At 59.7% G+C, this 13,154-nt stretch overlaps 1 protein-coding gene across 3 annotated transcripts in view; it reads left to right on the top strand.

Moving 5' to 3' along the window:
- The window catches only part of WSCD1 (WSC domain sialate O sulfotransferase 1), a 39,179-nt gene extending 27,100 nt beyond the window's left edge, over window positions 1–12,079 (top strand). For 2 of the 3 annotated variants that reach the window (XM_017349124.4, XM_070060044.2), the window contains exons 6-9: window positions 6,118–6,262; window positions 7,113–7,277; window positions 9,580–9,780; window positions 11,289–12,079. In XM_017349124.4, the coding sequence (XP_017204613.4) occupies window positions 6,118–6,262; window positions 7,113–7,277; window positions 9,580–9,780; window positions 11,289–11,641 (864 nt within the window). In that variant the 3' untranslated portion in view covers window positions 11,642–12,079. Of the gene's footprint in view, window positions 1–6,117; window positions 6,263–7,112; window positions 7,278–9,579; window positions 9,781–9,946; window positions 11,165–11,288 lie in introns of those variants that run through there. The other variant, XM_089318507.1, reaches the window with a different exon arrangement.
- Window positions 12,080–13,154: the final 1,075 nt, after the last annotated feature.

Here is a 13,154-nt window from a genome sequence, read left to right as displayed (position 1 = left end):
CTCCGTTGGTGACACTGTGGTCTATGATGTTGGTGATGCTGTGGTCTGTGTTGTTGGTCACATTGTGGTCTACGTTGTTGGTGATGCTGTGGTCTGCATTGTTGGTGATGCTGTGGTCTGCATTGTTGGCCACATTGTGGTCTGCATTGTTGGTCACATTGTGGTCTCCGTTGGTGACACTATGGTCTATGATGTTGGTGATACTGTGGTCTGTGTTGTTGGTCACATTGTGGTCTGCGTTGTTGGTGATACTGTGGTCTATGTGGGTGATGCTGTGGTCTGCATTGTTGGTCACATTGTGGTCTACATTGGTGACACTGTGGTCTATATTGTTGGTGACGCTGTGGTCTGTGTTGTTGGTGACACTGTGGTCTCCATTGTTGGTAATGCTGTGGTCCATGTTGTTGATGCTGTGGTCTGCATTTTTGGTCACGTGGTCTACATTGTTGGTGATGCTGTGGTCTACATTGTTGGCCACATTGTGGTCTGCATTGTTGGTCACATTGTGGTCTCCATTGCTGACACTGTGGTCTATGTTGTTGGTCTGTGTTGCTGGTCACATTGTGGTCTACGTTGTTGGTGATGCTGTGGTCTATGTGGGTGATGCTGTGGTCTGCATTGTTGGTCACATTGTGGTCTCCGTTGGTGACACTATGGTCTATGATGTTGGTGATGCTGTGGTCTGTGTTGTTGGTCACATTGTGGTCTACGTTGGTGACTCTGTGGCCTACATTGTTGGTGATGTTGTGGTCTGCATTGTTGGTGACACAGTGGTCTGCATTGTTGGTGATGCTGTGGTCTGCATTGTTGGTGACTCTGGTCTGCGTTGTTGGTGGCACTGTGGTCTGTGTTATTGGTGACACTGTGGTCCATATTGTTGGTGACTCTCTGGTCTACATTGTTGGTAACAATGTGGTCTACATTGTTGGTGATGCTGTGGTCTGCGTTGTGGGTGACGTGGTCTGCACTGTTGATCATGTTGTGGTCTATATTGAGAAGTAAGCATTCCACGTGATGACGGTCATGGCCATTCTCATTCAGCTTCTCTTCACTCCTTGGCTATGTGGGGGATATTTGAGAAGTTACTAAAGTGAGGAGCAGGTCCCTTCCCCATTTGCAGAAACCCTGGTGCCGTGGGACCCTGGTGATATTGTAGTTCAGATCCGCGTGTTTCAGCCTCCTCAGATTGGTGCTGTTTAGCTTTGATGGGGAGAGGATGTCAGGAGTCTCTGGGGCAGACCAGTTTCCTGGGGCTCAGGTCTGCAGAAAGCCATCTGCCCAAGGGGACATTGCTTGGGGCCCCTGGAGACATACAGTTTCCAGTCGCACCCGGCCCTTCCTCAAGTCCGCAGCATGGAGGTTTCAGCACCTGGGGAGGGCATCTAGAGGGGACTGGTGAGTCAGCCCTTGACGTGGGCAACCACAGGTGTGGGGGGTGGAGGGGCCCCTGCCCTGCCCCCCTGCATTCGGCCTCCCGTGGGCTCAGCCCATCCCAGTTGCTGAGTGTCCACTTTGTGAACGGCCCCTGGAAAGCATGTTAGCCCCAAATGCCCCTATGGATGGAGAAATCAGGACTTAACCTCACACCCGTGGATTTCTGAGCCCTTAAGTAGTAGGCTCTGCCCCTTTTTGCAGATGACAAAGTCAAGGCTCAGAGATGCCCAGTGCCTGGCCTGATGCTGAGCTTTGCACTGCTTCTGCCTCCCAGTAGCTCCGTCTCCAAACCCAGCCCCGCCACCAGCACCGTTGTCGGTGGCAGCGTTCCTGGACGAATGTTCGGGCACCTCCATGCTTGCCTGGAAGCAGAAGCTTGTCCCCAGGTGCCTTATTTCTGCAGCCCTTCGAGTGGGCGCCTTCGTCCCCTTTTATACTTGGGGGTCCCGCTCTGCCTCCGTGGGAAGGGAACTGCCATGGAGGCAGGAAGCTGGCAGAGCCAACCTCCACGCTGGTTTACAGATGGCACTGGAAAGCCATCCCGGCCGGTGTCTGCCTGCTGGGGGGTTGAGCTGTGCTGTGGCATCCAGGGGTGGCTTATGTTCCAGAGAGCCTGGCTGTGGGCTGTCTGCCCCCGAGCCTCAGTTTCCCCTGTGGTGACCTCTGAACTCTGCGTGCTTAAGGAGGAATGGAGAAAGAAGAGCTGAGGCCCAGATGGGCCCACCTGGGGCCTCGCTTCTTGCCTGGTGCAATGGCTGTTCCTCCACCCCTTGGCCACAGACCAAGTCCTTGCACGTGGGTGCTTCCCTCTCTGAGGGCCTTGCCCTTGCCGTGTCATGCCCTGGCTGCAAGCTGAGCCCTGCCCCATCCCAGACCCCCAGGCGTGGGCTGCAGGTGCATTGTCAGGAGGAGGGAGCGCTTTCTCCCTGCCCTTGGCACAGGCCCCTGCTTCTCCATCCCCTCGTCTGTCTGGAGGACCCGGCCCCGCATCTGTGTTCTTGCTTGCTTTTTCCGCTGCGCTTTCTCTGATCCTTTTCTTCGCTTTCTGTCTCAGCGAAGCTTGGAGTGCGGATGAGGGAAGCGGAGAAGTTGGCAGAGAGATAAGATTCATCAATATTTAATTTTTATGGAAATCATGTCCTAGAAATCCCCCAGGGGCTGGAAATTGTTCTGTGTTTTTAGAATCCAGTGATGTTGCTGAAGCGGTTATGTTGTAAATAAAACCGCATTACTGTCGGCAGCTCTGCAGACACCCGCAAACTTGACAGTTTAATCCACTCAAGGAAGCGAAGAGGTCTGGGTCACTGGTCACGGCAGTGCGTTCTGCAGCCCCGGGGATATGAGACCCGGAGGCATTAGCGTCCGCAGAGCTGCAGCCACGGACAGGGACAGGAGCCACGTGCGCCGTGCTGGGGGCGGTTCCTTGCTCCCTGCAGGAATCCCAGGCCCACAGAACCCTGCTGGGGGTCCCAGTGGTGGGCAGGGCTTGCTCAGAGGCCAGGGCTTTCTGCCCTTCCCCCTTGCCCAGCGTGCAGGGGACCAGCAGAAGGAGCATAGCTGAAACTGCTGCCTGCAGCTCTGGAGATGGGATTTGGAAAAGCCATTCATTCATTCCTTCATTTGTTCACCTTCAGCTGTTTGTTGTACACCTGCCACCTGCTCGGCAGCCTACTAGTTTCTGAGGATGGAACAGCACACAAAACACAGACGCGTGAAAAGCCCTGCTCGCGTTGTCCTGCAGAGACGCGGACAGTAAGGCAGCTAAACGAGTAAAACAGAGTACAAGGGCTCTTCGTGGGAAAGCGGGGTTGAAAGCTAGGTGCTGGGGCCAGCGCTGTGGTGCAGCAGGTTCAGCCACAGCCTGCAACACTGACATCAGAGTGCCAGATCGAGTCCCGGCTGCTCCACTTTTGATCCAGCTCTCTGCTAATGCACCTGGAAAACTGCAGAGGGTGGCCAACTACATGGGCCCCTGCCACTCACGTGGGATCCCTGAATGGCATGCTTGGCTCCTGGATTTGGCCCGGCCCAGCCCAGACCATGGTAGCCATTTGAGGAGTGAATCAGTGGATGGAAGATCTCTTGCTCTGTGTCTGTCTGTCTTTTTGTCAAACTGTCTTTCAAATATGTAAAAATCTTTTTTTAAAGTGTTTTTGTGCAAATAAATTTGGCAGTCCATGGAGAGTTTTATGTATTTTTCATGAACTTTTTGAGGGCTCCTCATATGCATGGATTTTTGCATTTATTTTCCTGCCCTAACATGAACTCATTTTGGAATTCCCTGTTTGCGTGTCCGGGGAAGTCACCTCGTATCTGTGGCCACTCTTCCTCTTTTTATTGGATGCTTGTCGTAGTGGATCAGGACAAAGCCCGATGGCCCTGTTTCCCTTACTTCCCTACTTGAAGACCCTGTTTCTGGGTCAGGTCGCATTCGTGGGTGCTGAGGAATTTAGGGGTGCAGCCTCACAGCCAGTGTGCACAGAGCGGGGCGGGGGCAGCGTCTTGTTTTTGTGGCTCCCTGTGAAGAAGCTCTGATGTGGGGACAGCCTTGGGTGAGACGGAATCAGGGTTTTGTTTCAGAATTTTTAAAATATATTTCTTTGAAAGACAGTGAGAGACCCACAGAAATGTCACATCTGCCGACTCACTCCCCAGATGCCTCAGTAGCTGGGGCTGGGGACCAGGAGCCAGGCGCTCCTTCCAGCTCTCCCACATGGGTGGCGGAGGCCCAAGCACCTGAAACGTCACTGCTGCTTTCTCAGCGTGTGCACCTGCAGGGAGCTGGAGTCAAGACGCAGAGGTGGGGACTCGAATCCTGGCCCCTGACGCAGGCGTCCCAAGCATCATCATCGCTGCTAGGCCAGCACCCACCCCAGGAAAAGGCGTTTGTGGAAGAAGATGGACAGAGCGGGGCGGCTGGAGGTTACTCTTCCACGCTGGCCTTTCCCAAGGCTGCCTTGTCCTGATGGAGGGCCAGGCCACAGATCTGCTTCCTGTTGACAGGGCTGTGAGGGCCTGTGGCCGTGGCCTGTGGCCGAGGGTACCGATCAGGGCGGTCAGTCCGTGATCCACCCCTGCAGGTGCAAGGTCACCACGCCAGGGCGGGGGTGGTGAGGCCTTCATGGAGGCTGCTGGGCTGCAAGGGGAGGGTCCAGCTGGCATCCAGGGGGTGGACAGCAAGCAGTAGCATTTCCCCCCGTGACGCACTCCAAGTCTGCATTGGCCTCGCTTGGCCGGGTCGCTGTTGTCTTCTGTGAGTGCTGAAGAAGCTCAGCTTTACCAAGCCCCACTCAGAAAATGCGACTGATTTTCCTTTACTTATTTATGAGATTTTTTTTTTTTTGCTCTGGGCAAAAAATAAAAAGGTTTGTGCAGCATATCTCTTAGCGCTGTGCATGCTTCTGCGCCTGCCGGCTCCCTCGTGCACACGCGTAGTCCACTTCTCATCTCCCCACACTGCAGGGGGCCCCGCATCACCCCAAGCACACAGTGCAGGGTGGGTGGGGGCACAGGTGAGATGGGGCTACCTGGTGCTTAGTAGGTGCTCAGAAAGTGAATGTGCAAGAAGCTGGTGGGTACGTTGTTATGAAAGGAAAAGTCTCTTTTTTAAAAAAAACAAAAGTATTTCCATTGTACTGGAAAAGCAGACAGGGAGATAAAACAGAGCTCTTCCATCCACTGATCCACCCCCTAAATGCCCGCAACAGCCAGGGCTGGGCCAGGCCAAAGCCAGGAGCTTGGAGTTCCAGCCAGGTCTCCTGCAGTAATGGCAGAGGCCCAGGAACTTGGCCCAGGGTGTGCACCAGCAGGAAGCTGGATCCAGAGCGGAGCTGGGACTCACACCCCTGCTGTCTGTATGAGATGCGGCTATCCTAAGTGGCGTCTTAGCCATGAGCCAAACCCTCACCCCTGGTAGGTGTGTGCTTGAATTTTTCTGTAGTAGAAGATGGCTCATTCTTCCATGCAGGCTCTTACTGTGTGCCAGACGCTCATCATAAACACACAGTGGGTTTTGTTACGGTTTTTTCAATGGTGAAATTCAGAGAGGTTAAGCGCCTTGCCTGGGGTTGCCCAGCAGGTGAGCTGGAATTCACAGGCACAATCACATCTCAGGATGCCAGGGCCCAGCTCACTCCCCGACCTCACCCCACCCCAGGGGGAGCAAGAACCTACTTAACGGGTGTCCCCTCCTAACCCTAGCAGGGCCCTCGTTCAGGAAGCTCCAGCAGGCTGGGTGCCGTGGGTGGGGGAAAAGTCTGCCCTCTGCCACAGGGGACATCCCGGGCGGTCCGGGCAGGGCTGGCCGGAGGGAATCCTGCGCCTCTCTCAGGGCCTGGGGTCTGCTGGTTAATGGTGCTGTGCTCTGGGCTGCTCTGCCCCACGCAGATGGTCACTTGGGCAGATCCCCTGCCCAGAGGGGCCTGCCTCTCCCTGGCCTTCAGTGCTTTGCCAGCCCCGCTGCTTGGCACCAAGCAGCTGTGAACCAGTGGCGGGTGGAAGCCGGGCCTCGCGAGCCTTTGCCTCTGTGGGTCTGGGTGCAGAGCTGCGCTGGCAGGGTGACCGTCAGCCCTGTTGCCCCCAGCGGCCGGCAGTTCCCCACGGTGGTCAGCCCAGGAGCTGAGCCAGGGGAGGCGGGGCCCTGGCGTTCACCCAGGCGTTTCTCTTCCTCTCCCTCCCCGGCAGGAGTTCCCCTTGGCCATCCTCAGGAGCTGGGAGTGCTACTGCGCCTACCCCACCCCCCAGTTCAACCTGCGGGAGGCTGTGGACAGCTCACGGTGTGCGCAGAGGCTGGCAGATTACTGCGAGGTCTACCAGACGCCCGTGCAAGGTGAGCTCTGGTCTGAGGGCCAAGGGGAGAACTTCTGGGATTGCAAGACGGCAGCTGGGCCTGAGCATGAAGTCCTAGGGCTGGACGGTGGCTGTGCGAGGTCCCTGGCCTCTTGGAGGCGGAAGGAGGTAGCAGGAAGGGTGAGGCTCCACTCTGCCCAAGTTTGAAGTCCAGCTGGCCTGGGATGACCTGGGAAGAGGAAGGGGAGGAGGAGGGGCAGGCAGGACTTAGAGGGAGGGCGGTAATGTAGGGGTGGGGGTGGGAAGAATAGAAGCCCAGGGACTGTGGGTTCTCCTGTACCTCCAGGCACTGGGGTCCTCCTTGGGGGAGCATCAGGTGCCCTTGGAACTGATGAGAAGAAGAGCAAAGGTGGGGAGGGGTGTCCCCTCGCTGTCACGCACCTGCTATGACCCTACATGTCCAGAGTGCTTGAGCCCTTTCCCCTGGGGGTCCCATACACTCCCTGCTGCAGCCCCAGGAGGAGCTGAGATGCAGGGGGTTAACTCACCTGAGATTAGCCCAGCTCCGGCTTGCAGCCGGCATTGCTCAGCCCGGCACAGTCCCCGCCTGCAGCATCTGGAGTTACCCATGCTGTGCTGGGATCCTGGGTTTGAGCCCTCAGAGCCCCTGGCTCCCACCGCATGCCTTCGCTGGAGCGTGGGAGGCCTTGGCATGGGGCTTCCTCTGGACAGCTGCAGCCTGGGCACCCGGGGTACGGGTGGTCAGTCTCTTCCTCGCTCACTGCCTCAGTTTCCCCATCTGTTACACGGGAACCTGGGAGCCGTGGTCCCAGTCTGGGGGGACCCAGCGGCGAGGGAGAGTGACGCCATGATGCCTTCTGTGCCTGCAGACACTCGGTGCACAGACAGGCGGTTCCTGCCCACCAAGTCCAAGGTCTTCGTGGCTTTGTCGAGCTTTCCTGGGGCTGGGAACACGTGGGCGAGGCACCTCATCGAGCACGCCACCGGCTTCTACACAGGGAGCTACTACTTCGATGGAACCCTCTACAACAAAGGTGCGTCCTGCCACTGCCCCGCGGGGCCCCACAAGCGCAGAGCTTCCTCAACGGGAGTGTGTGGAAGGACCTCCTGGAGCACTCGTTAGAATGCTGGTTCCCCGGCCGCACGCCCAGGGCCTCCAGCTGCCTCAGTGCAGGTGGGGGCCTGGGAATTGGCATTCCTGCCAGGCTGCTGGACGATGCTGGTACAGCCTGTTCTGGATTCAAAGGCAAAAGCTGCAGCCTGAATCCCCCTCCTATAAACATTTCTGGAATTTCTCTTACCTTTTAAAATTCTATAATTAGGCGTGAAGCTGACCTAATTTGCTCAGGCTTGTCTTGTTATTTTTGTTGGAGGCAAAGGATGGCTCATCGAAATGCAGTTTTTAAAACACAGGGCCCCAAATCCCAAAGGGTTTTATAATTTCTCATCTTCCCCGTGTAGACATAAGAGGCCCGGCTGGGCCAAGCGAGTTGAGGGAAGTGGCTCGAGGCTGGGCTGTGTGAGCGCCTGGCGCCCGTCCAGCGGCACCGAATTTGGCCGAGCACATTTCTCTGCTGTCCAGCATTGCAAGGTTTTCCCTCCGTCTCCCAGCTGGAGTTTGGTTTAAGGAAAAGGTGGTGCCGTCGGCGACATCCTGGAGGAAGAATGGCTGCCCGAGCCTGGCTTGGGTCCTGGAGCCGCTCGGGGTGGCCGGGTCTGGTGGGTGGGGAGGAAGCCAGCTGTACAGCCCAGCCCGCGTCTGCCTTTGAGCGTCCTGAGCGAGGGAGGAAGTGGCCAGACAGCACGTGGCCCTGCCCACACTGCCCTTGGCCCTTGGGAACCACCCCCTGTGTCCAGGCTGCTGTTACTTGCTTTGTTACCTTATTCAGGCCCAGGCTGTGTTGGTCGACCTGGGGCTGCTCGTTTTCCACATAGGACTGAGTGGCTTGGTGACAGCACAGCCAGCCACGGGCCTCAGAGCACAGAGAGAGGGATGGCACACACACACTGCGGCTCCAGCGCCACGGTGCTCTGCTGGCCCAGCGGCTGAAGGGAGGCTAAGCCGCAAGGTGGGGTGGCAGGTGCACTGAGCTGAGCCGGGGCTCGGGACACCCAGGGTCTCGGTGGTCACGTTCACCCAGCCCGTGCCATGACTTTGCCCTTCACGGCCCTTCCTGGCTCTTTGACAGAATCCATGAAAGCCAAGGGCAGAGTTGGTGCCCAGGTTGGAGTTGTGTTAGCAACACACGCTCGGTTGCGATGGTTCTGAACGCAGACTTGCAGATTCAAAAGAGATTGACGTCTTCCCGGCGTGGAGGAGCCCTCGCTGCTCCCTGTGGGTACCTCCGGCAGTCAGGAGGAGGGGGACAGGTCTCATTTTGCACTAGGAGCCCCAGATTAGCTCAAGGGCATTTATGAAGCACATCCCCAGAGCCGGGGCCCTGGGCGGTGCTGGGCTGCCGTCCGGAGACTTCTACCCGGGAAACCTCCTGCCCTCCCGCTTCGCTGGGTTCCCCTGAGTTCCTGCGCCACGTGCTTGAGCTGTTCCCTACTGGACTCTCAGCGTAATGACGGGAATCCAGGTCTCACCCCTTCTCCCTGAGTGCACGGTAGCCTTCGTGGGTCACGTGCGACCCCGTAGCTGGATAGGAGAGGAATCTGTCTCCCTGCTCAGCAGTCCCTAGGGTTCTGAGTGGCCAGAACTGCACCAGGGGGCCAGGGAAGCAGAGAGGCCCTGGGCGTCTGGTCAGTGGGAGCAGGTCCCCGCCAACAGTGGACCAGACCATGACCAGACCTGCTGTGGGCCTGAGGTAAAAAACTAGAGCTGGAGCTGTTGCAAGACCAGCGTATAGGATCAGAAGCTGAGGCTGCAGGTGCTCACGGCTACTGATCCCCTGGTGGGGCTCCCACCCCCATTAGGAGGGGCTAGATGGAGGCCAGGTGCCTCCCCAGGACCCCCAAAGCCATGTGGAGAGAGCTCAGGTGCTGTGTGACCTTGGGCAAGTCGCACACCCACTCTGAGCCTGTGTCTCTTCCTTGAGCTGTGCCTGCAGCTGTGGTTAACTCCCAAGGTTCCTTGCAGTGCTTGTGGGAAATGACTCACATGAAAATGCACGGAGGGCACGTGTGCGTCTCCAGGGCCCACCCACACGGCAGAGCCAGGACCTCTCCTGCCCAGGCTGCAGGTGTGCGGGGGCTCTGGCCTCATCCCCTGGAAGCCGCCTCTGCAGTCCTCCGCTTCCCCCCTGCTCTGCCCTGGCCTCAGCCGTCCCGCGGGGCTGCGGTCTGAGCTGGCGCTGCCCCCTCCTCACGGGCCCTCTCGGCTGTCTGGCGCAGGGTTCAAGGGCGAGAAGGACCACTGGCGGAGCCGGCGCACCATCTGCGTGAAGACGCACGAGAGCGGCAGGAGGGAGATCGAGATGTTCGACTCGGCCATCCTGCTCATCCGGAACCCGTACAGGTCCCTGGTGGCTGAATTCAACAGGAAGTGCGCCGGGCACCTGGGCTACGCACCTGACCGCAACTGGAAGAGCAAAGGTAGACCTGGGAGTGGGGGGCGGCGGGGATGGGGCTCGGTTCTTTTCTGGGCAGGCAGGATTCTCATTGGATGCGGGATCAGGAGACAGCCCCCTCCCCCCTTACTTGCCGCTGCTGCGCATGGCTTGAGCTTGCCTCCTGCCCCTCCCCCCTCCCCCCTCCCCAGGCCGGCTCAGGACCCTCCTCCGCCCCCTCCCGCGGGACTGCTGGGGGATCTGCACCTCTTTTCTGCCCTGTCCATCCTCATGGCTTCCTGGAGGATCCTGGCTGGCTTTGGGTCTTCTGGATCCCACAGGAGGCTTCACTCACGGAGGCAGCCCGCGGGCCCCGCCCACTGAAGTCCAGGCCACGTGGGGTCAGTGTCTCTGCCCCCAGGTCAGGTACAGCCGAGCCTTTGGGTGACTAGCAGCAGAGATACGGCTCTGGGTGGGGGAGTGAGGTGGAGGGCAGCAGGTCCAGGCGTGCTGGGGTGCTGTAGGGCCCCCGGCCCGGGAGACTGTGCTTCTATTCCCTCGAGACCCTGGACCACCCGCAGTGGACTGATGTCCCGGGTTGGCTTCCGGCCCCTCCTCTGCCCGTCACCCTCCTCCCAGCCAGCCCCCGACAGCCGTCCCTGTTCCTCTGGGCTGGCGCCCCTGCAGGGATGATGGCAAGGGATCAGGCCGCACAGGCAGGCAGGCTGAGCCCCGATCCCTCCTCCCAGGAGCCCCGGCAAGCTGTCCACCTTGCGTACTGAGCCTCCGTTTTGTCATCTTAGAGACAAGGGCCGTCCCCGTCTCGTAGGGTCTTGGTGAAGCCGAGAGACGTCCAACCTTTCCTGGGCTGACTGAGGTCTATTAGCAGATCCATCCCACAGACTCTTCTTGGTGGAGAGACTTTTGACACTTGAACCCTGCCTCCCTCCCAGAAAACTAAATTTCTAGGAAAGAGACCTCAGGAAGCAGATAGGTCATCTGCACCATTTGAGGCCACTCCCGTCGGTGGCATCATTATGTGTCCCTCTCCCATCAGGCCTGGCAATCAAAGCCACCACCCGCCATCAGCATCCACCAGGCGCCAGGCGCGCTAAGCGCCATAGGTGGCCCAAGGCGTGGGTACTGAACCTGCATAGCAGGAGACCCAGCAGCTATCCCACCCCGGACACAGCACACTGCGCCATCACCCAAAGGCGGGTCCTCCGTGGGGGTCTCTGGACAGGCAGGCAGTGGAGATCCTGGCTGCTTCCCTCTCCATAGCATCGGATGTGCGGAGTGGGTGGAGCCGAGCTTACAGTGGCCAGGGGCTATCTGGACAGGGGTGTCCTGCTAGGGTTTCATCCCCAGTCGTTGGTCCCTGCTGTGTCGCATAGGCCCGAGACGGCCCCTCTCCGCCCCCCACAACCCTAGCCCACTCCCTGGGCCCCCCTGCCCCAGCTGGAGTCCCAAAGTTCAAGAGGGTCCCCAGCCCTCCCCCCGGGCAGCGGGCCCCCTGACCCTGTGTCACCCCACCCCGTCCCGTCCCTGCCGCAGAGTGGCCAGACTTCGTGAACAGCTATGCATCGTGGTGGTCCTCGCACGTGCTGGACTGGCTCAAGTACGGGAAGCGGCTGCTGGTGGTGCACTACGAGGAGCTGCGGCGCAGCCTGGTGCCCACGCTCCGGGAGATGGTGGCCTTCCTCAACGTGTCTGTGAGCGAGGAGCGGCTGCTCTGCGTCGAGAACAACAAGGAGGGCAGCTTCCGGCGCCGTGGCCGGCGCCCGCACGACCCTGAGCCCTTCACCCCGGAGATGAAGGACTTGATCAACGGCTACATCCGGACCGTGGACCAGGCCCTGCGTGACCACAACTGGGCCGGGCTGCCCAGGGAGTACGTGCCCAGATGATAGGCCCGCCCCACGCCACAGGGCTGTGCACCTGCTCCGATGGACGCCCAGGCCTGTGGCCTCCCTGGGACACAGAGCCTGCAGGACATTGATGGACACCCCTAGCCACCATGCCATGCTCGAGTGCCGGTCTGGGTGCACCCAAGCCACCTCTGCAGGGTGTGACGGACACACCCGGCCTTGCCCACACGGCCAGACACGGGCCCTGGCCCTCAGAGGGCAGGGGCGTGTTCTGGAGGCCATTGTCTATCTCGTGCAGATACATGCGTGTGGCCCAGGCGTCCTGTGTCCAGCCCTGGCGTGGACTTGCTCGTCGGGGAGGGGGGCGACTCTGGGGCGGTGTTTGTGGCCTGTTCAGCCGGGGTGCAAGTGGCCCTGCCCGCGTGTCTGATGCCCCATAAACCTGTGTGCCTCACAGCAGGCACTGCAGACCCTGCAGCCCTGCCTCTCTCTCCTCTCTGGGTGGGCTGGAGGCCCGGGGGGCCCTCTCCATACCCCCCAGTGACCTCTACACCAGTCCCCCGCTTCCACCTTGTCCCATGTCAATGCTCCTTGGAGCCGCGCGGCCCGGCCTGGCTTCTTCCTCCTGCCATCTGGGCAGAGCAAGGGCTTCCCCACAGCCTGGATGCAGCGGGTGAGGGCAAGGCCAGACCTCCAGCCTGAGACCCAAGGGGGACCCATGGGCCAGTAGCAGGGGGAAACCCTCTCGGAGAGAGCCTCGCAGATCCTGGGACAGCCAGCTCCACCCCAACCCGGGTCCTGCCCTGGGGTCATGAGGAATGGGTATCAGTGGCTCATCAGGGTGACCTTGGGGTGTGACCCCAGATTCTGCCTGACCCCCTGTCTCTGCCACTCTTACCTGCTACTTCCCATCACTGTTGCACCCTCTGTCACAAACTCTGAGAGGCTCTGATGTCTTTCCCACAGGCCCCTCTGTTTCTTCAGCTGACCCCAGGGAGGGGGAGGAGGAGGAGGAGGAGGAGGAGGAGGAGGGTGGGAAAGATCCCTCCCCCACCTCTGGGCAGCCCCTGCTGCAGGAGGGCAGGGCAGGGGCCACCCCAGAGCAGCGTGTGATGTGCAGGCTCCGCCGCCGGCCTGGGACCTCCAGAGGGTGCATTGTGGCATCTGTGCCGGGGTCATCCCAGCAGAGAGGGGCCCGGTGGCCGAGGCAGAGGGAACAGCACGTACAGAGGATCGGAGGCCGGGGCACCCCTGGCTTGCTTGTGACAGGTGTGACAGGTGCTGGTGGAGTTTGCAGGGAGGTGGGTCTGTGTCTGGGGTTGAGGAGGGGACCTGGTAGGTGGAGTCAGAGCTGGGACACGGAAACAGACTCGTCCATACAGCTGCCAGTCTGGGACGGAGAGCGGAGCCGGCGCTGGTGAGCAGCCTGGGCCAGCCTCTCCCAGCCTCTCCATGCCCAGTGCTCCAAAATGAGGCTACGGAGCCCCGCAAGGCTCAGGGCAGGGGGCGGTGCAGCCCAGGACCAAGCTTGCAGCTGCCATGGTGCAGGGAG

The sequence above is a fragment of the Oryctolagus cuniculus genome, chromosome 17 (assembly GCF_051225735.1).
Source record: "Oryctolagus cuniculus isolate XC-2025 breed Fujian yellow rabbit chromosome 17, ASM5122573v1, whole genome shotgun sequence".
Lineage (NCBI taxonomy): Eukaryota > Metazoa > Chordata > Mammalia > Lagomorpha > Leporidae > Oryctolagus > Oryctolagus cuniculus.
The sequence above is the reverse complement of the archived record's forward strand: the minus strand, read 5'-3'. Positions and strand labels throughout refer to the sequence as shown.